Raw genomic sequence first — 13,771 nt, 5'->3', positions numbered from 1 at the left:
CGACGTTTCGGGCACAGGCCCTTCTTCAGGCATTCCTGAAGAAGGGCCTGTGCCCGAAACGTCGAATCTCCTGTTCCCTGGATGCTGCCTGACCTGCTGTGCTGTTCCGGCAATAAAGTTTCAACTTTGATCTCCAGCATCTGCAGACCTCACTTTCTCCATGGAAAAGATTATGTTGGGACTTGTTCTTGTTCATTTGCTGTTGGTAGATCCAGAGTATCGTCAAGGGGGGAATTCCAAGGTCTAGCCGCACTGAAGGAATGGACAACATATTTCCGAAAATCTAAGGATGCTGGAAATCAGAAAACACTGGAAAAAACTTGCAGCTGCTGACAGAAACAGGGTTAACGTTTCAAGTCTAGTGAACCTTCTTTCCCAGCATTTTCTAACATATTTCCAAGTCAGGACGGTGCGGGGCTTGGAGGGGAACTTGCACGGGGTGGTGTTTCCAACGTACCTTGTCTTTCCAAGGTTTAGTGTTTGCAGAGTTAGATACTGTTGGCAAAGCTGCCTTGCTGAGCTAGTGCTATTTAAATAAAAAGGATCAATTATGGGCTGTGTGTTACTGGCAGAGCCCGTATTTATTGCCATTGTAACTGTCTTCGCTGCCACAATATTTGGCTGGCTTATGAATTATTCTGCAGTTTCCAGGTTATATTAAGTACAACATCACTGCAGTTGTTCAAAAGGAGTTTTGTGTAGCACTGCAATTGCAGATTGCAACCACTGGGTAGCACCATATCCCACTGTACCCAACACAGTGAGAAACAGCAAAGGAGCCAATGCATTGTACAGACTGGGAGGAGTAGGGTCAGCATCACTTGTGAAGGATGCTGGGAAGGGTAGACGTGTGTGAAAGGGCAGCAGTGAGAGAAGATTTTAAAAACAGCAGAGAACCCCTTCAACCAGCCTTCACTGGTCAGAGCTGAATTCAATCGTCACTGGAACACAGGTAGGTGACTGATGGGTATTTCGTCCTTGTCTTTTTTTGAATGGCCAAGTGATTTAAGTCGTGAGATGGTTATTACAGCTGAAGGGTGTAGTGAGAAGATTTACTTTTAAAATATTTAACGTATAAACTCATTAAATTGAACAGAGATGGCTAGATCGGCAATGCGTTGCAGCTGCAGTATGTAGGCGCTGGTGGACACTGGTGCATTCGATTGGGTTTTTTCAGATTGGGATGAGGTAACCCGTAAACTGTTACAGGACTCTAATCTAGGTTCTTTTTTATTAATAATGTTAATGATCTGAAAGCCAAGGCAGAGTTTAATATCTATATTTGTTGACAACACAGAAAGATGTTACGAAGAGGGTGCAAGCAATCTGCAAAAAAGATTTGTTGCTTGTGGACAAGATCAAAGAACAATACAGCACAGGAACAGGCCCTTCGGCCCTCCAAGGCTGCGCCAACACAGTTTGCCCTTCCATACTAAAACTGCCTTCACTGACAGGATCCACGTCACTTTATTCCCTTCCTATTCATGTATTCGTCCAGGTCCTTCTTGAATGCTGCTGTTGTATCTGCTTCCATCACCTCCTCTGGCAGTGTTCCAGGCACCCACCACCCGCTGTGGGAAAAACTTGCCTCGCATATCACTTTTAAACCTTCTCTTCCCCCCCCCCTTCACTTTGACCTTGTGTCCCCTAGTCATTGACCCTGCCACCGTGGGAAAAAGCCTCATACTTCCCACTCAATTCCTGCCATTCACAATTTTTAAACTTCTATCAGGTCGTTCCCTCAACCTTCTGTGTTCCAGTGAAAAACAAACTTAGTCTATCCAACCTTTTTGACAGCTGAAATCCACCAGACCAGGCAACATCCTGGTAAACATTTTCTGCACCCCCTCCAAAGTGTCCACATCCTTCTGATAGTGTGGTGATCAGAACTGTATGCAATGGCAGATGGAGTTTAATGTAGGAAGTTGAGAGGTCATGCACTCTGATAGCAGGGATCAAAAGCAGATAATGATTTGAATAGAGAAAAACTCAAAAATAGTGCAGCACAGAGGACCTGGGTATTTTCATACATAAAACATAAAATGTCAGCATGCATATGCAGCAAGTAAATGGAATTTTGGCTTTTATTTCTCATGGTTTGGATTTTAAAAATAGGGAAATAATTGACACTACAGCACAGGGTGTTGGTGACACCGCACCTGGAGTACTATGTACAGTTTTGGTCTCTAGTTAAGAAAGGATGTGCTGACATTGCATCGTGTTCGAGAGAAATTCATTAGGTTGTTTCCTGAAATAAAAGGGTTGCCTTGTCAAGAATGGCTGAGCAGATTTGTCTTTATTAATTAGAGATTTGAACGTTGTGTTGAGGTTGCACAGGATGTTGGTGAGGCCTCATTGTATCCAGCTTGGCTCGTCTTATTATAGGAAAGCTATTGTTAAGCTGGAGAGGGTTCAGAAACGATTTACCAGGATGTGGCCAGGAATGGAGGGTTTGAGTTATAAGCAGAGGCTGGATAAGCTGAGACTTTTTCTACTGGAGCGTAGGAGGTTGAAGGGTGATCTTACAGAGGTTTATAAAATCAGGAGGGGTATAGATAAAGTGAATGGCATGTGTCTTTTCCCTACGGCAGGGATTTCAAGACAAATTGGTCTATTTTTAAGGTGAGAGAACAAAAAGTTAAAAAGACACGAGGGGCCACATTTTTGATTTGTGTGCGGAATGAACTTCCAGAGGAAGTGGTGGGTGTGGGTGCACTTATAACAGGTAAAAAACATTTGGATAAATACATGAATAACAACTGTTCAGAGGAGTACTGGCCAATTGCAGGACGGTGGGACTAGTTTAGTTTGGGATTACGATCGACACGGATTGATTGGACTAAAGGGTCAGTTTCCGTGCTGTATGACTCCACTAGTGGGGGAAGCCTCGAACGAGGGGACACGGTCACAGAGTTGGAGGTCACTCATTTAAAGTTGAGAAGCAAAGGAATTTTTCTTCTCCCAAGGGCTGCTGTGAATGGCTGGATTTACCAGAAAGTTATAGAAGCTGTATCACGGGAAGCTTTGAAAGACAAGCTTAGAACTAGCACATGAGAAATCGTGCCCTGGGTGTAGATCGGCCATGATTTTATTGAACGGCGAGGCAGGCTCGGGGGGCGGGGGGGGGCGACGACGAAGGTCCTACTCCGATTTCTTAGGGTTTTATTCAAATCAAAAGGAGGGCATGCATGCAAGCTAATGATAAACGTAAGGTTCAAAGCCCCTCCCCAGTGTTCCGCAACCATTCATTAGGTTAATTTGCTGCATGCCAATTTCTGCACTCTACCTTTCAACCGTTTCAATGTCTCTGTGCTGCAAACGTCCACGCGGAGGGTCCCAAGCTGCTTCTCCTTGAACTCTCTCTCATCCTCAGCTTGTTTGTAGGACCCGAGCTGGTCAATCAGTGCCTGAGGCTGCAGTGGGGGGAAAAGTACAAGTCAGATTCTGTCGAAGTGATGGCCCCCAAAACAAGCCCCCTGTGGCAATTAACACTAAATACTATAACGTGACAGTCAGACAAAGGACCAAAGAAAAACTGCAAAGGTAAATGTAAGCTGCGAGGTTTATATATTTTCCCACCTGACAGCTATAACTCAGTGGCAGCACTCATTTCTGAGTCATAAGGCTATAGGTTAGAATTTGACTGTATAATCCAGGCTGAGCCTGCCTGTCCTCCCATAAGGGCTTGAACAAAGTCCTACATCATTATTTTTAAAGCACAGAGTGCACCCCTCCAACACCCAGCAATCTCAACAAAGGACAACATGAACTTCCTGAGAGAGTGGTGGATGCGGGGCGGGGGACGGGGGGGGGAGGAGAGGGGCGGGGGGACGGGGGGGGGACGACGGAGAGACAGACAGAGAGACAGACAGAGAGACAGACAGAGAGACAGACAGAGAGACAGACAGAGAGACAGACAGAGAGACAGACAGAGAGACAGACAGAGAGACAGACAGAGAGACAGACAGAGAGACAGACAGAGAGACAGACAGAGAGACAGACAGAGAGACAGACAGAGAGACAGACAGAGAGACAGACAGAGAGACAGACAGAGAGACCTGCACGGTTACTGCCTTTGCTGTATGAATTCATGTGTCGCTGGACATCAGAGTCCCTCACCCCCATCTCTCATCCCCCCCGTCCCTCTTCTCCCCATCAGAGTGCGTCTGGGAAAATTAACAAACAGTAAAATTCACAACTAATCTTGGAGGAACCTGTTTGGGAGAGGTCACAGCACAGAAACAAAACTGAATATTAAAGTGTGGCCTTACAGTAAGCCTGCAGTAGTGAGGAGAGTGGGTTATTTCTTGATGATATGTTTTATTGAGATATGTCTCTTCATTAAACTTAAAATATAAGCCATAACTATTAATTTAACCTGGAGCAGTGTTTTGTCAAGGAATAAGATGCTATTTTCCGCGTCTGTAGATCATGAGAGAACAAAAATGGCTTTTAGTAGAGTGATTTGCTCTTCTTGTCGGATGTGGGAATTTAGGGAGAGTTTACTGGTTATTGAGGATTATATCTGCAATAAATGTCGTTGGTTGCGAATCCTATCAGATCAAATGGATCGGCTGGAGAGACAGTTAGAGGCAATGAGGAATTTACAAGAGTAATGGGATGCGATGGATGGCAGTTGTAGGAAGGGGGAAAAGTCACAGATACAGTCACATAGATGGGTTAACTCCAGGAAAGGTAAGAGAGGTTGGCAGTTAGTGCAGGAGCCTTCTGTGGCTATCCCCATTTCAAACAGGTATGCTGTTTTGGAAAATGTAGAGGGTGATGGATTCTCAGGGGAATGTAGCACGAACTGCCAAGTTTCTGACACTGAGACTCGCTCAATGAGGGGTACATTGGGTCCCAAGAGATCAATTGTGTTGGGGGATTCTCTAGGTTGAGGTACAGACAGACACTTCTGCGGCCAGCAGCGAAAAAGCAGAATGGTGTGTTGTTTCCCTGGTTTCCCCAGGATCAAGGATGACTCAGAGAGGGTGCAGAATGTTCTCAAGAGGGGAGAGGGGCCAGCAAGAGGTCATTGTACATAAGGGAATCAATGACATAGGATGGGAAAAGTTGAGCTTCTGAAGGGAGATTACAGAGTTAGTCAGGAATTTACAAAGGAATCCTCAAGAGTTGTAATATCTGGATTACTCCCGGTGTGACGAGCTAATGAGGGCAGAAATAGGAAGATAGAGCAGATGAATGCATGGCTGAGGAGCTGTTGTATGGGAGGATTCACATTTTTGGATCGTTGGAATCTCTTTTGGGGTAGAAGTGACCTGTACAAGAAGGACGGATTGCGCCTAAATTGGCAGAGAGATTTGCTAGAGCTGCTTGAGAGGATTTAAACTAGTTAGGGGGCTGGTGGGACCCAGGGAGATAGAGGAAAGAAATCAATCCAAGACTGATACTGTTGAGAACAGAAGTGAATCAGTCAGGGCAGGCAGGGACAAAGCAGAGAACAAGGTAGGACTGATATATTATACTGCATTTATTTCAATGCAAGGGGCCTAAAAGGGAAGGCAGATGAACCCTGGGCATGGTTCGGAACTGGAATGTCATAGCAATTACAGAAACATGGCTCAGGGATGGGCAGGACTGGCAGCGTAATGTTCCAGGATACAAATGCTACAGGAAAGATAGAAAGGGAGGCAAGAGACGAGGGGGGGGTGAGGCATTTTTGATAAGGGACAGTATTACACCTGTGCTGAGGGAGGATATTCCTGGAAGTTATTTGGGTGGACCTGAGAAATAAGAAAGGGATGATTACCTTATTGGGATTGTATTACAAACCCCCTAATAGAGGGAAATTGAGAAAAATTTGTAAGGAGATTATCTCTAAGAAAAATATGGTGGTTATGGTCAGGGATTTTAACTTTCCAAACCCCTAGACTGGGACTGCCATAGCGTTAAGGGTTTAAATGGAGAGGAATTTATTAAGTGTGTACAAGACAATTTTCTGAATCAGTATGCGGATGTATTTACTAGTGAAGGTGCAAAACCTGACCTACTTTTGGGAAATAAGGCAGGGCAGGTGACTGAGGTGTCAGTGGGGGAGCACTTTGGGACCAGCGACCATAATTCCATTAGTTTTAAAATAGTGATGGAAAAGGCTAGACCAGATCTAAAAGTTGAAGTTCTAAATTGGAGGAAGGCTAATTTCGATGGTATTAGGCAAGAACTTTCAAAAGTTGATTGGGGGCAGATGTTCGCAGATAAAGGGACGGCTGGAATATGGGAAGCCTTCAGAAATGCAATAACGAGAGTCCAGAGGAAGTATATTCCTGTCAGGGTGAAAGGAAAGCTGGTAGGTATAGGGAATGCTGGATGACTAAAGAAATTGAGGGTTTGGTTAAGAAAAAGAAGGAGCCATATGTCAGGTATAGACAGGATAGATCGAGTGAATCCTTAGAAGAATATAAAGGCTGCAGGAGTATACTTAAGAGGGAAATCAGGAGGGCAAAAAGGGGACATGAGATAGATTTGGCAAATAGCATTAAGGAGAATCCAAAGGGTTTTCACAAATATATTAAGGACAAAAGGGTAACTAGGGAGAGAACAGGGCCCCTCAAAGATCAGCAAGGCGGCCTTTGTGTGGAGCTGCAGGAGATGGGGGAGATACTAAATGAATATTTTGCATCAGTATTTACTGTGGAAAAGGATATGGAAGAAAAAGAATGTAGGGAAATAGATGGTGACATCTTGCAAAATGCCCATATTACAGAGGAGGAAGTGCTGGATGTCTTGAAACGCATAAAGGTGGGTAAATCCGCAGGACCTGATCAGGTGTACCCGAGAACTCTGTGGGAAGCTAAAGAAATGATTGCTGGGCCTCTTACTAAAATATTTGTATCATCGATAGTGACAGGTGAGGTGCCGGAAAACTGGAGGTTGGCAAATGTGGTGCCACTGTTTAAGGAGGGTGGTAAGGACAAGCCAGGGAACTGAAGACCAGTGGGCCTGACGTTGATGGTGGGCAAGTTGTTGGAGGGAATCCTGAGGGACAGGATGTACCTGTATTTGGAAAGGCAAAGACTGATTAGGGATAGTCAACACGGCTTTGTGGTGGGAAATCATGTCTCACAAACTTGAATGAGTTTTTTGGAAGAAGTAACAAAGAGGATTGATGAGGGCAGAGTAGTGGACGTGATCTATATGGATTTCAGTAAGGCATTCGATAAGGTTCCCCATGGGAGACTGGTTAGTAAAGTTAGATCTCATGGACTACAGGGAGAACTAGCCATTTGGATATAGAGCTGGCTCGAAGGTAGAAGACAGAGGGTGGCGGTAGTGGAAGGTTGTTTTTCAGACTGGAGGCCTGTGACCAATGGAGTGCCATCAGGATCTGTGCTGGGTCCACTACTTTTCGTCATTTACATTACTGATTTGAATGTGAAACATAAGAGTTATAGTTAGTAAGTTTGCAGATAACACCAAAATTGGAAGTGTAGTAGACAGCAAAGAAGGTTATCTCAGATTACAATGGGACCTTGACCAGATGGGCCAATGGGCTGAGAAGTGGCAAATGGAGTTTAATTCAGACAAATGCAAGGTGCTGCATTTTGGGAAAGGAAATCTTAGCAGGATTTATACACTTAATGGTAAGGTCCTGGGGGGTGTTGCTGAATAAAGAGACTTTGGAGTGCACAGCTCCTTCAAAGTGGAGTCGCAGGTAGGTGGATAATGAAGACAGCGTTTGGTAAGCTTTCCTTTATTGGTCAGAGTATTGAGTACAGGAGTTGGGAGGTCATGTTGCGGCTGTACAGGACATTGGTTAGGCCACTGTTTATTGCGTGCAATTCTGGTCTCCTTCCTATTGGAAAGATGTTGCGAAACCTGAAGGGGTTCAGAAAAGATTTACAAGGATGTTGCCAGGGTTGGAGGATTTGAGCTACAGGGAGAGGCTGAACAGGCTGGGGCTGTTTTCCCTGGAGGCTGAGGGGTGACCTTATAGAGGTTTATAAAATCATGAGGGGCATGGATTGGAGAAATAGACAAAGTCTTTTTCCTGGCGCGGGGGGGGGGAGGTCCAGAACTCGAGGTTTACGGTGAGAGGGGAAAGATATAAAAGAGGCTTAAGGGGCAACCTTTTCACGCACAGGGTGGTACTTGTTTGGAATGTGCTGCCAGAGGAAGTGGAGGGGGCTAGTACAATCACAACATTTAAAAGCATCTGGATGTGTGTATGAATAGGAAGGGTGTGGAGGGATACAGGCCAGGTGCTGGCAGGTGGGACTAGATTGAGTTGGGATATCTGGTCAGCTTGGACAGGTTGGACCGAAGGGTCTGTTTCCATGCTGTACATCTCGATGACTTGGTGTCTCTTAAGTCACTCAGATCAAGGGACAAATAGCAGGTGGCCTTGCCGATGAACTCAGATTCCACTGAAGGATAATGAAATTAAACCCTGGACACTGATGGTGCAGACGGATATAACAGCCCTTACTCCCAGCAGGCTACAGTAACTGTGGCACTTTCTTTGATTCAGCAATCAGCCCAATTGGTCCTATGCTATGCAGGTCAATGGACTGCATCTTGGCCTAGGTTCATTGACCCAATGCAAGGAACAGAGTTCAATAACTTTCCTCAGTGAGCTGACGGACAGACCAGTCAGTTTCTATTCTTGTTGGAATAGTGCTCATGACTGTGATGGGATAAAGGCAGGATAAGGTGTGAACATTTGACTGGGCTTGCGTGCCAAGGTAAGTTAAGAGTGAGAGGCTGCTGGCAGCCATGAAGCTGTGTCACGTCGTGTTCCTGAAGGAGGAGCGGGTGAGGAACCTGCCAGCACTTACTACCAACCCTGCAAGGCACAATTTCAAACATAATTTATTTCTGTTAGCAAGGAAAGGGAAGAGGCAGGGGCGTATTTAAAACAGAAATCACCCTGGGTTTGTCAGCATTAGTATAAAGACCAGCATTTATTGACCATTTCCAGTAGTCCTTGGTCAGGTGGTGGTAAGTCTCTGTCCAATGCTTAAACAGACTGACAAGAAACAAAATAAAAAGAACAAATTCTATTGCAAGACACATTAAAAACATTCAGTCAAGTGAATAACTGTGCTTTTCAGGGAGATACATGGAACTACAAAGACCAGGGCAGTCCCATGTTCCAACTCTGTAAACTGACATGAGGCTGAACACTACAAGTGCACTACAAGTCCATCTCTCCACCACAGGGAAAGGGGAAGGGATAAATAAACCAGGTCACTCTCACTGACCCCTTATGATTGTTCAGTGATCGCACCCCAGAAGACAAATATATTGGGAGGGTTTCTGATCAGGACACAATTAGACTCAGCCCTAGTGTCTCTCACCCTGGCACAGGTTGTCTGGGTTTGCACATCTGGAATATGTGGCATCAGCAGCAAGCGCCCTGCATGGAAACCGTATCCCAACAGCTGGGAGAGGAGGAACAGAAAGGGGTGAGAGGGAGAAGAAAACGGAAAGCTGAAGCACTCACCCGGAATTCAGCGAGAATCTTGGATTTCACCACAACACGGGTCTTATCGCTCACTGAAAAGGAAGAGAAAACAGAGTCAGTCTGAACAGTGCACAACTCTGCAGGGCCACCACTACGATCTCAGCTAATCCAGAAGGTGGACACGTCTAATACATCATGAGTCTTTATCATTTGGTGCGCAGGTCACACAAACACTCTCTCACATGGTGTCCATAGCAAGAAATGCTGACAACCAAAAACACAAGGTCATGATGCAAACTTTTGATAAAAATAACATAGTGACTTTTGCCTCAGCACTCCGAAGTCCCTATAAATTGTCTACGATATTTACCCAAACCTCCAGCTATAGCGCATCTCCTGTCAATAATACACTTTCCTTGCCATTAACAAAGTGCCAAAAAAAGGGCATGGTTTCATAGAGGGATTCAGACTTGAGACTCCTCGTCTAAACCCCAGGAAGCAATAGCTGCATTGCCATTGGATCCAATGGATTAAGGAGGAGGTGGTGAGTTAAATCAGCTTCCCTGCTCCAGCACTAAGCAAAGTTACCAAAAAGGAAGAGGACGAGTCACTCTCCAACCACAAGCAATCCCCACCTATAAGATTCCTTCCAACTCCCCATCCTACATATCCGACACTAACACTCATAGCTCTCCAGGATGGTACCCAGAAGCAGCCCAAGGCCAGAGGGGCTCTGATCTTGGGGGCTGTCCATAATAAGCACAGAGGTGAGCACTGTCAATTCTGTACCATTTCTGCTGACTTTTTCAATAAAATGAAATACGGTGGCAAACATTTTCCTTCACTGGCTAACCAGTCTTTCATGGCTTTAGTGCAATAGATTCCGGGAGTGTGTCCATTTCTTTCCAAAGTTTGTAAACCACCCTGTTGAGAAGATACAAGGGCACAGATATCAGACCTGAATCCTCGATGCCCTATCCACAGCCAAATCAAACGGATCTATATAGATCCATCACTAACCCTGTTGCTGTTACAAACCTGATTGCCAGTACCCTTACACTGCCACACTTCTGTCCATCAGCACTAAGAAAGCATGAGGATACTGCAAAGAGGGTATCGTGTGATAATCACAAAAGCTTAAGTGTTTTATTGAATACATCTGAACACCACCTTCCCCACTGCCCAAAATTTGTTCCATACCTGTTTTCACTTTTGTAAATTCAGCTGGTTTTCGTCCCACTAAAATGAATGGAAACAAGTGAAAAATAGTGAATTTCCAGATTGCTTTGTCTGAAGCCTTTTCAACAATCGTTCCAGACTGCACGGTGATATGGTTCATTTGCATTTGTTCATAAGGGAAGTGCTAATTATTAAAAGCATTTGGTGCAAAGCATCTGGCCTCATTGAACTGTTTTAACTTTGAAGACTGGTAAAATTCGGAGCCCATTCTCCCAGCCACCCATCTCTGTTCATCTGTAAGTAAAGCCCACCCCTTGCCGTTAGGCAGAGGTTGCACAAGTTGGTCTTCAGCTGCTCCTCACTTGGGTGGGAGGGGCTGTGTCTTCTCTATGTTTGGAACTTTCCCCAAATGAGATTCAATCCATTGTTACACAGGGAAATTGCAGATAGGGAGCCAAGATCGCTGATCAGTCTGTGGTTCATGGTGCACATTATTAGGCCAAAGAGAAAACGGAGTCCAGGTGATTCTGTTCAGCTCAATGCCCTCTGCTGTCCTATACACACGCGCGCGCACACAGTTCAAAATTTTCTTTCTCTCAAAATTTCAAAGCTTGTTAAAGACAGACACAGTCACAGTCTCTTGATGAGGGACAGAGAGGGTGGAGGGACAGAGAGAGTGCAAAACCGACCAAGTATGTCCCACGGGTCTGATCCCTGCTCAAGACTGATAGAGGCAATTTCATGGAGTAGTGCAGATTAAAGCTGCCTTTGGGGTGTGAGAGCAAGGAAGAGGGGAGAAAACATATCCCAATTAGGAAGCCATACAGGTGGACATGAGAATGGTCCAGGATAGGGGGTTCTCCACATTCCAAGTTCAGGCAAGAATGGTCCCTTAGGAATATTCAAGGGTTGTCGGGATCAGTGGTATCATTACCCAGTCAGAAACAAAAATACTCAAAACTGTTCAGAAGTATAGGCTCCCCTTTATTGGGGGCAGCAGTTCAGGTAAAAATTACACATCTCCATTAAAAGGATGATGAGATTATACAGGTGCCAGGGTAATGGAGATATTTTGCAATGCACAGACCAGTACTCTGGGAAAGATGTGCAACTGGCAGTAGCTTAGAGAGGAATTTCAAAAAGCAGCAGAGAGCTTAGGTACAGACCATGATAAAGCTACAAAGGTAGGGTGACATTTACGAAGGGTTTGAGGCTGTGAACCCAGCTGGAGAGCAAGGGAGTAATTTTCTGAGTAGAAATAAGAGGCACTGGTGATCTTTTCAGTTGCAGATGGGCTGAGTGTGAGGCAGGAGATGTTGGAGAGTAACAGCTGAGGATTAGTGATCGCTAATCTTTGAGAACTTTAAATGCATTATAACAGGAGCACTGCAGGAGAATTAGCAACAGACCAGCCGGGGCACATACAGCCTTTCAACTCCAGCTACATTCCAGACACAAGTACCTCCAAACAGCCCACATTACAGCAGCCTAAGAGTTAGAAGTTTTAATGTAGAATGGATTTGACGTGAAGACCTTGTGCGACAATTCTACGCTATATCACTCCTGAAAGACAAGGCACTTCTGACCAGAACATCCTCAAAGTACGGATCATGCTGGAACCATGTCCAAGCATCTGTTTACTCAGGTACCAGGAGGAGAGCTCTCAGGTGCTGAATAGCATGTTACCTCTTTCAGTCTGTCAATTACTCACGAGCTAGCTTGTGATTTCCACGGTCACCTTTCAGTGACCTTGACGGGGACAAGGTGACGGATGGAACAAAGAGCAGCACAAAGGTTTGAATGAGTTCTTTTAAGACCTCAGTAGGGACCTCAATAAGTAAGGGGGCTCCAGCTTAAAGGAAGGCTCAAAATTCCTAGAATCAACAGTCTTTATTCCACATTTACAGAAACCACCCTCACCAAGAGCGGCTCGCAGGTCCACAATCAACTCCTCTGGGTAGACGCTTCTCTGCTCCCATATCGTGAATATTCGCTCCACAGATTTCCGAATGGAAGGATCCCTACAGAAAATCAAAAAAAGGATATTTGTGAATTGGTGCTAGTTTTCAACTACAGACTGTTTTATTTAGCTTTTTACACCTTGGCAGTTAGTTAAGGGTATAAAAGTTTATGGGACCTCCAGTGTTATCTGTATTTTCCTCTCTGACAAAAGCAGAGGAACATACACAGGTTTTTTTTAAAAAATGGATCGTTCCTCATTTCCTCATTCTGGTTTATTTTAATATCACTGCACCTAATGATCGGTCACAACAAATTAACTACTCCGACACATTTTACCGAATGATTCGTTCATCAAGCAGCATCGGGGGGCAGGGGAGTCGACATTTCAGGTCGGAACCTTTCATCAGGACTGGACGACAGGTTCCGACCTGAAATGTCAACTCCCTTGTTCTTCTGACACTGCTTGACCTGCTGTGCGTTTTCCAGCTCCATTGAGTCTGACTTTCCAGCATCTGCAGTCCCATCTCCAATTCATTCATCAATCCTGCCTTAGAGTGTGCCTCGTCTGATCAACTCTCTTGCTCTGTGACATTTCCCCCCCTCCTTCTCTGTCTGAAATTCCTACCAGCTTCAAGACAACCAGCATCATCCTGATGCCTCAATGACTAACGGCTGGCGGCTCTGATCTCGATAATTCTGAAGTGCTTCGAGAGATTAGTCTTGGCTCACATCAACTCCAGCCTCCCAAATTTCCCTGATTCTTTGCCAGTTAGGTGAACTGACCAAGTTAAATTGCCCATAGTGTTCAGGGATGGGGGTGCATCAGTCAGGGATTAATGTTAAGTGATAGGGTAGAAGAATGAGTCTGGGTGGGTTACTCTTCGGAGGTTCAGCGTGGAAAGTTGGGCCAAATGGCCTGTTTCCTCACCATAGGAATTCTATGATTTTAGGCGGCACAGTGGCTAGCACTGCTGCCGCACGTTGCCAGGGACTCGGGTTCAATTCCCGCCTCGGGCAACTGTCTGTGTGAAGTTTGCACCCCATGTCTGTGTGGGTTTCCTCCCACAGTCCAAAAAGTGCAGGTTAGGTGAATTGGCCATGCTAAAGGGCCTGTAGTGTTAGATGCATTAGTCAGAGTGGGTTGCTCTTCAGAGGGTCGGTATAGACTTGCTGCGCCAAAGGGCCCGTTTCCACACTGTAGGGAAT

General features: G+C 45.3%; 1 protein-coding gene across 5 annotated transcripts in view; it reads right to left on the bottom strand.

Annotated features, from left to right (window-relative positions):
• Window positions 1-13,771, bottom strand: part of LOC122544760 (regulation of nuclear pre-mRNA domain-containing protein 2) — an 87,183-nt gene that overhangs the window by 22,407 nt on the left and 51,005 nt on the right. For 3 of the 5 annotated variants that reach the window (XM_087985021.1, XM_087985019.1, XM_087985018.1), the window contains exons 3-6: window positions 12,524-12,624; window positions 10,625-10,663; window positions 9,464-9,516; window positions 3,287-3,413 (exon numbers count right to left, since the gene is read on the bottom strand). In XM_087985021.1, the coding sequence (XP_087841147.1) occupies window positions 3,287-3,413; window positions 9,464-9,516; window positions 10,625-10,663; window positions 12,524-12,624 (320 nt within the window). The remainder of the gene's footprint in view (window positions 1-3,286; window positions 3,414-9,463; window positions 9,517-10,624; window positions 10,664-12,523; window positions 12,625-13,771) is intronic. The other 2 variants (XM_087985022.1, XM_087985020.1) reach the window with 1 other exon arrangement.

This window comes from Chiloscyllium plagiosum, unplaced genomic scaffold (assembly GCF_037043375.1).
Source record: "Chiloscyllium plagiosum isolate Xiang-an unplaced genomic scaffold, Cpla_swu_hap1 HiC_scaffold_50, whole genome shotgun sequence".
Classification (NCBI taxonomy): Eukaryota; Metazoa; Chordata; class Chondrichthyes; order Orectolobiformes; family Hemiscylliidae; genus Chiloscyllium; species Chiloscyllium plagiosum.
The sequence above is the reverse complement of the archived record's forward strand: the minus strand, read 5'-3'. Positions and strand labels throughout refer to the sequence as shown.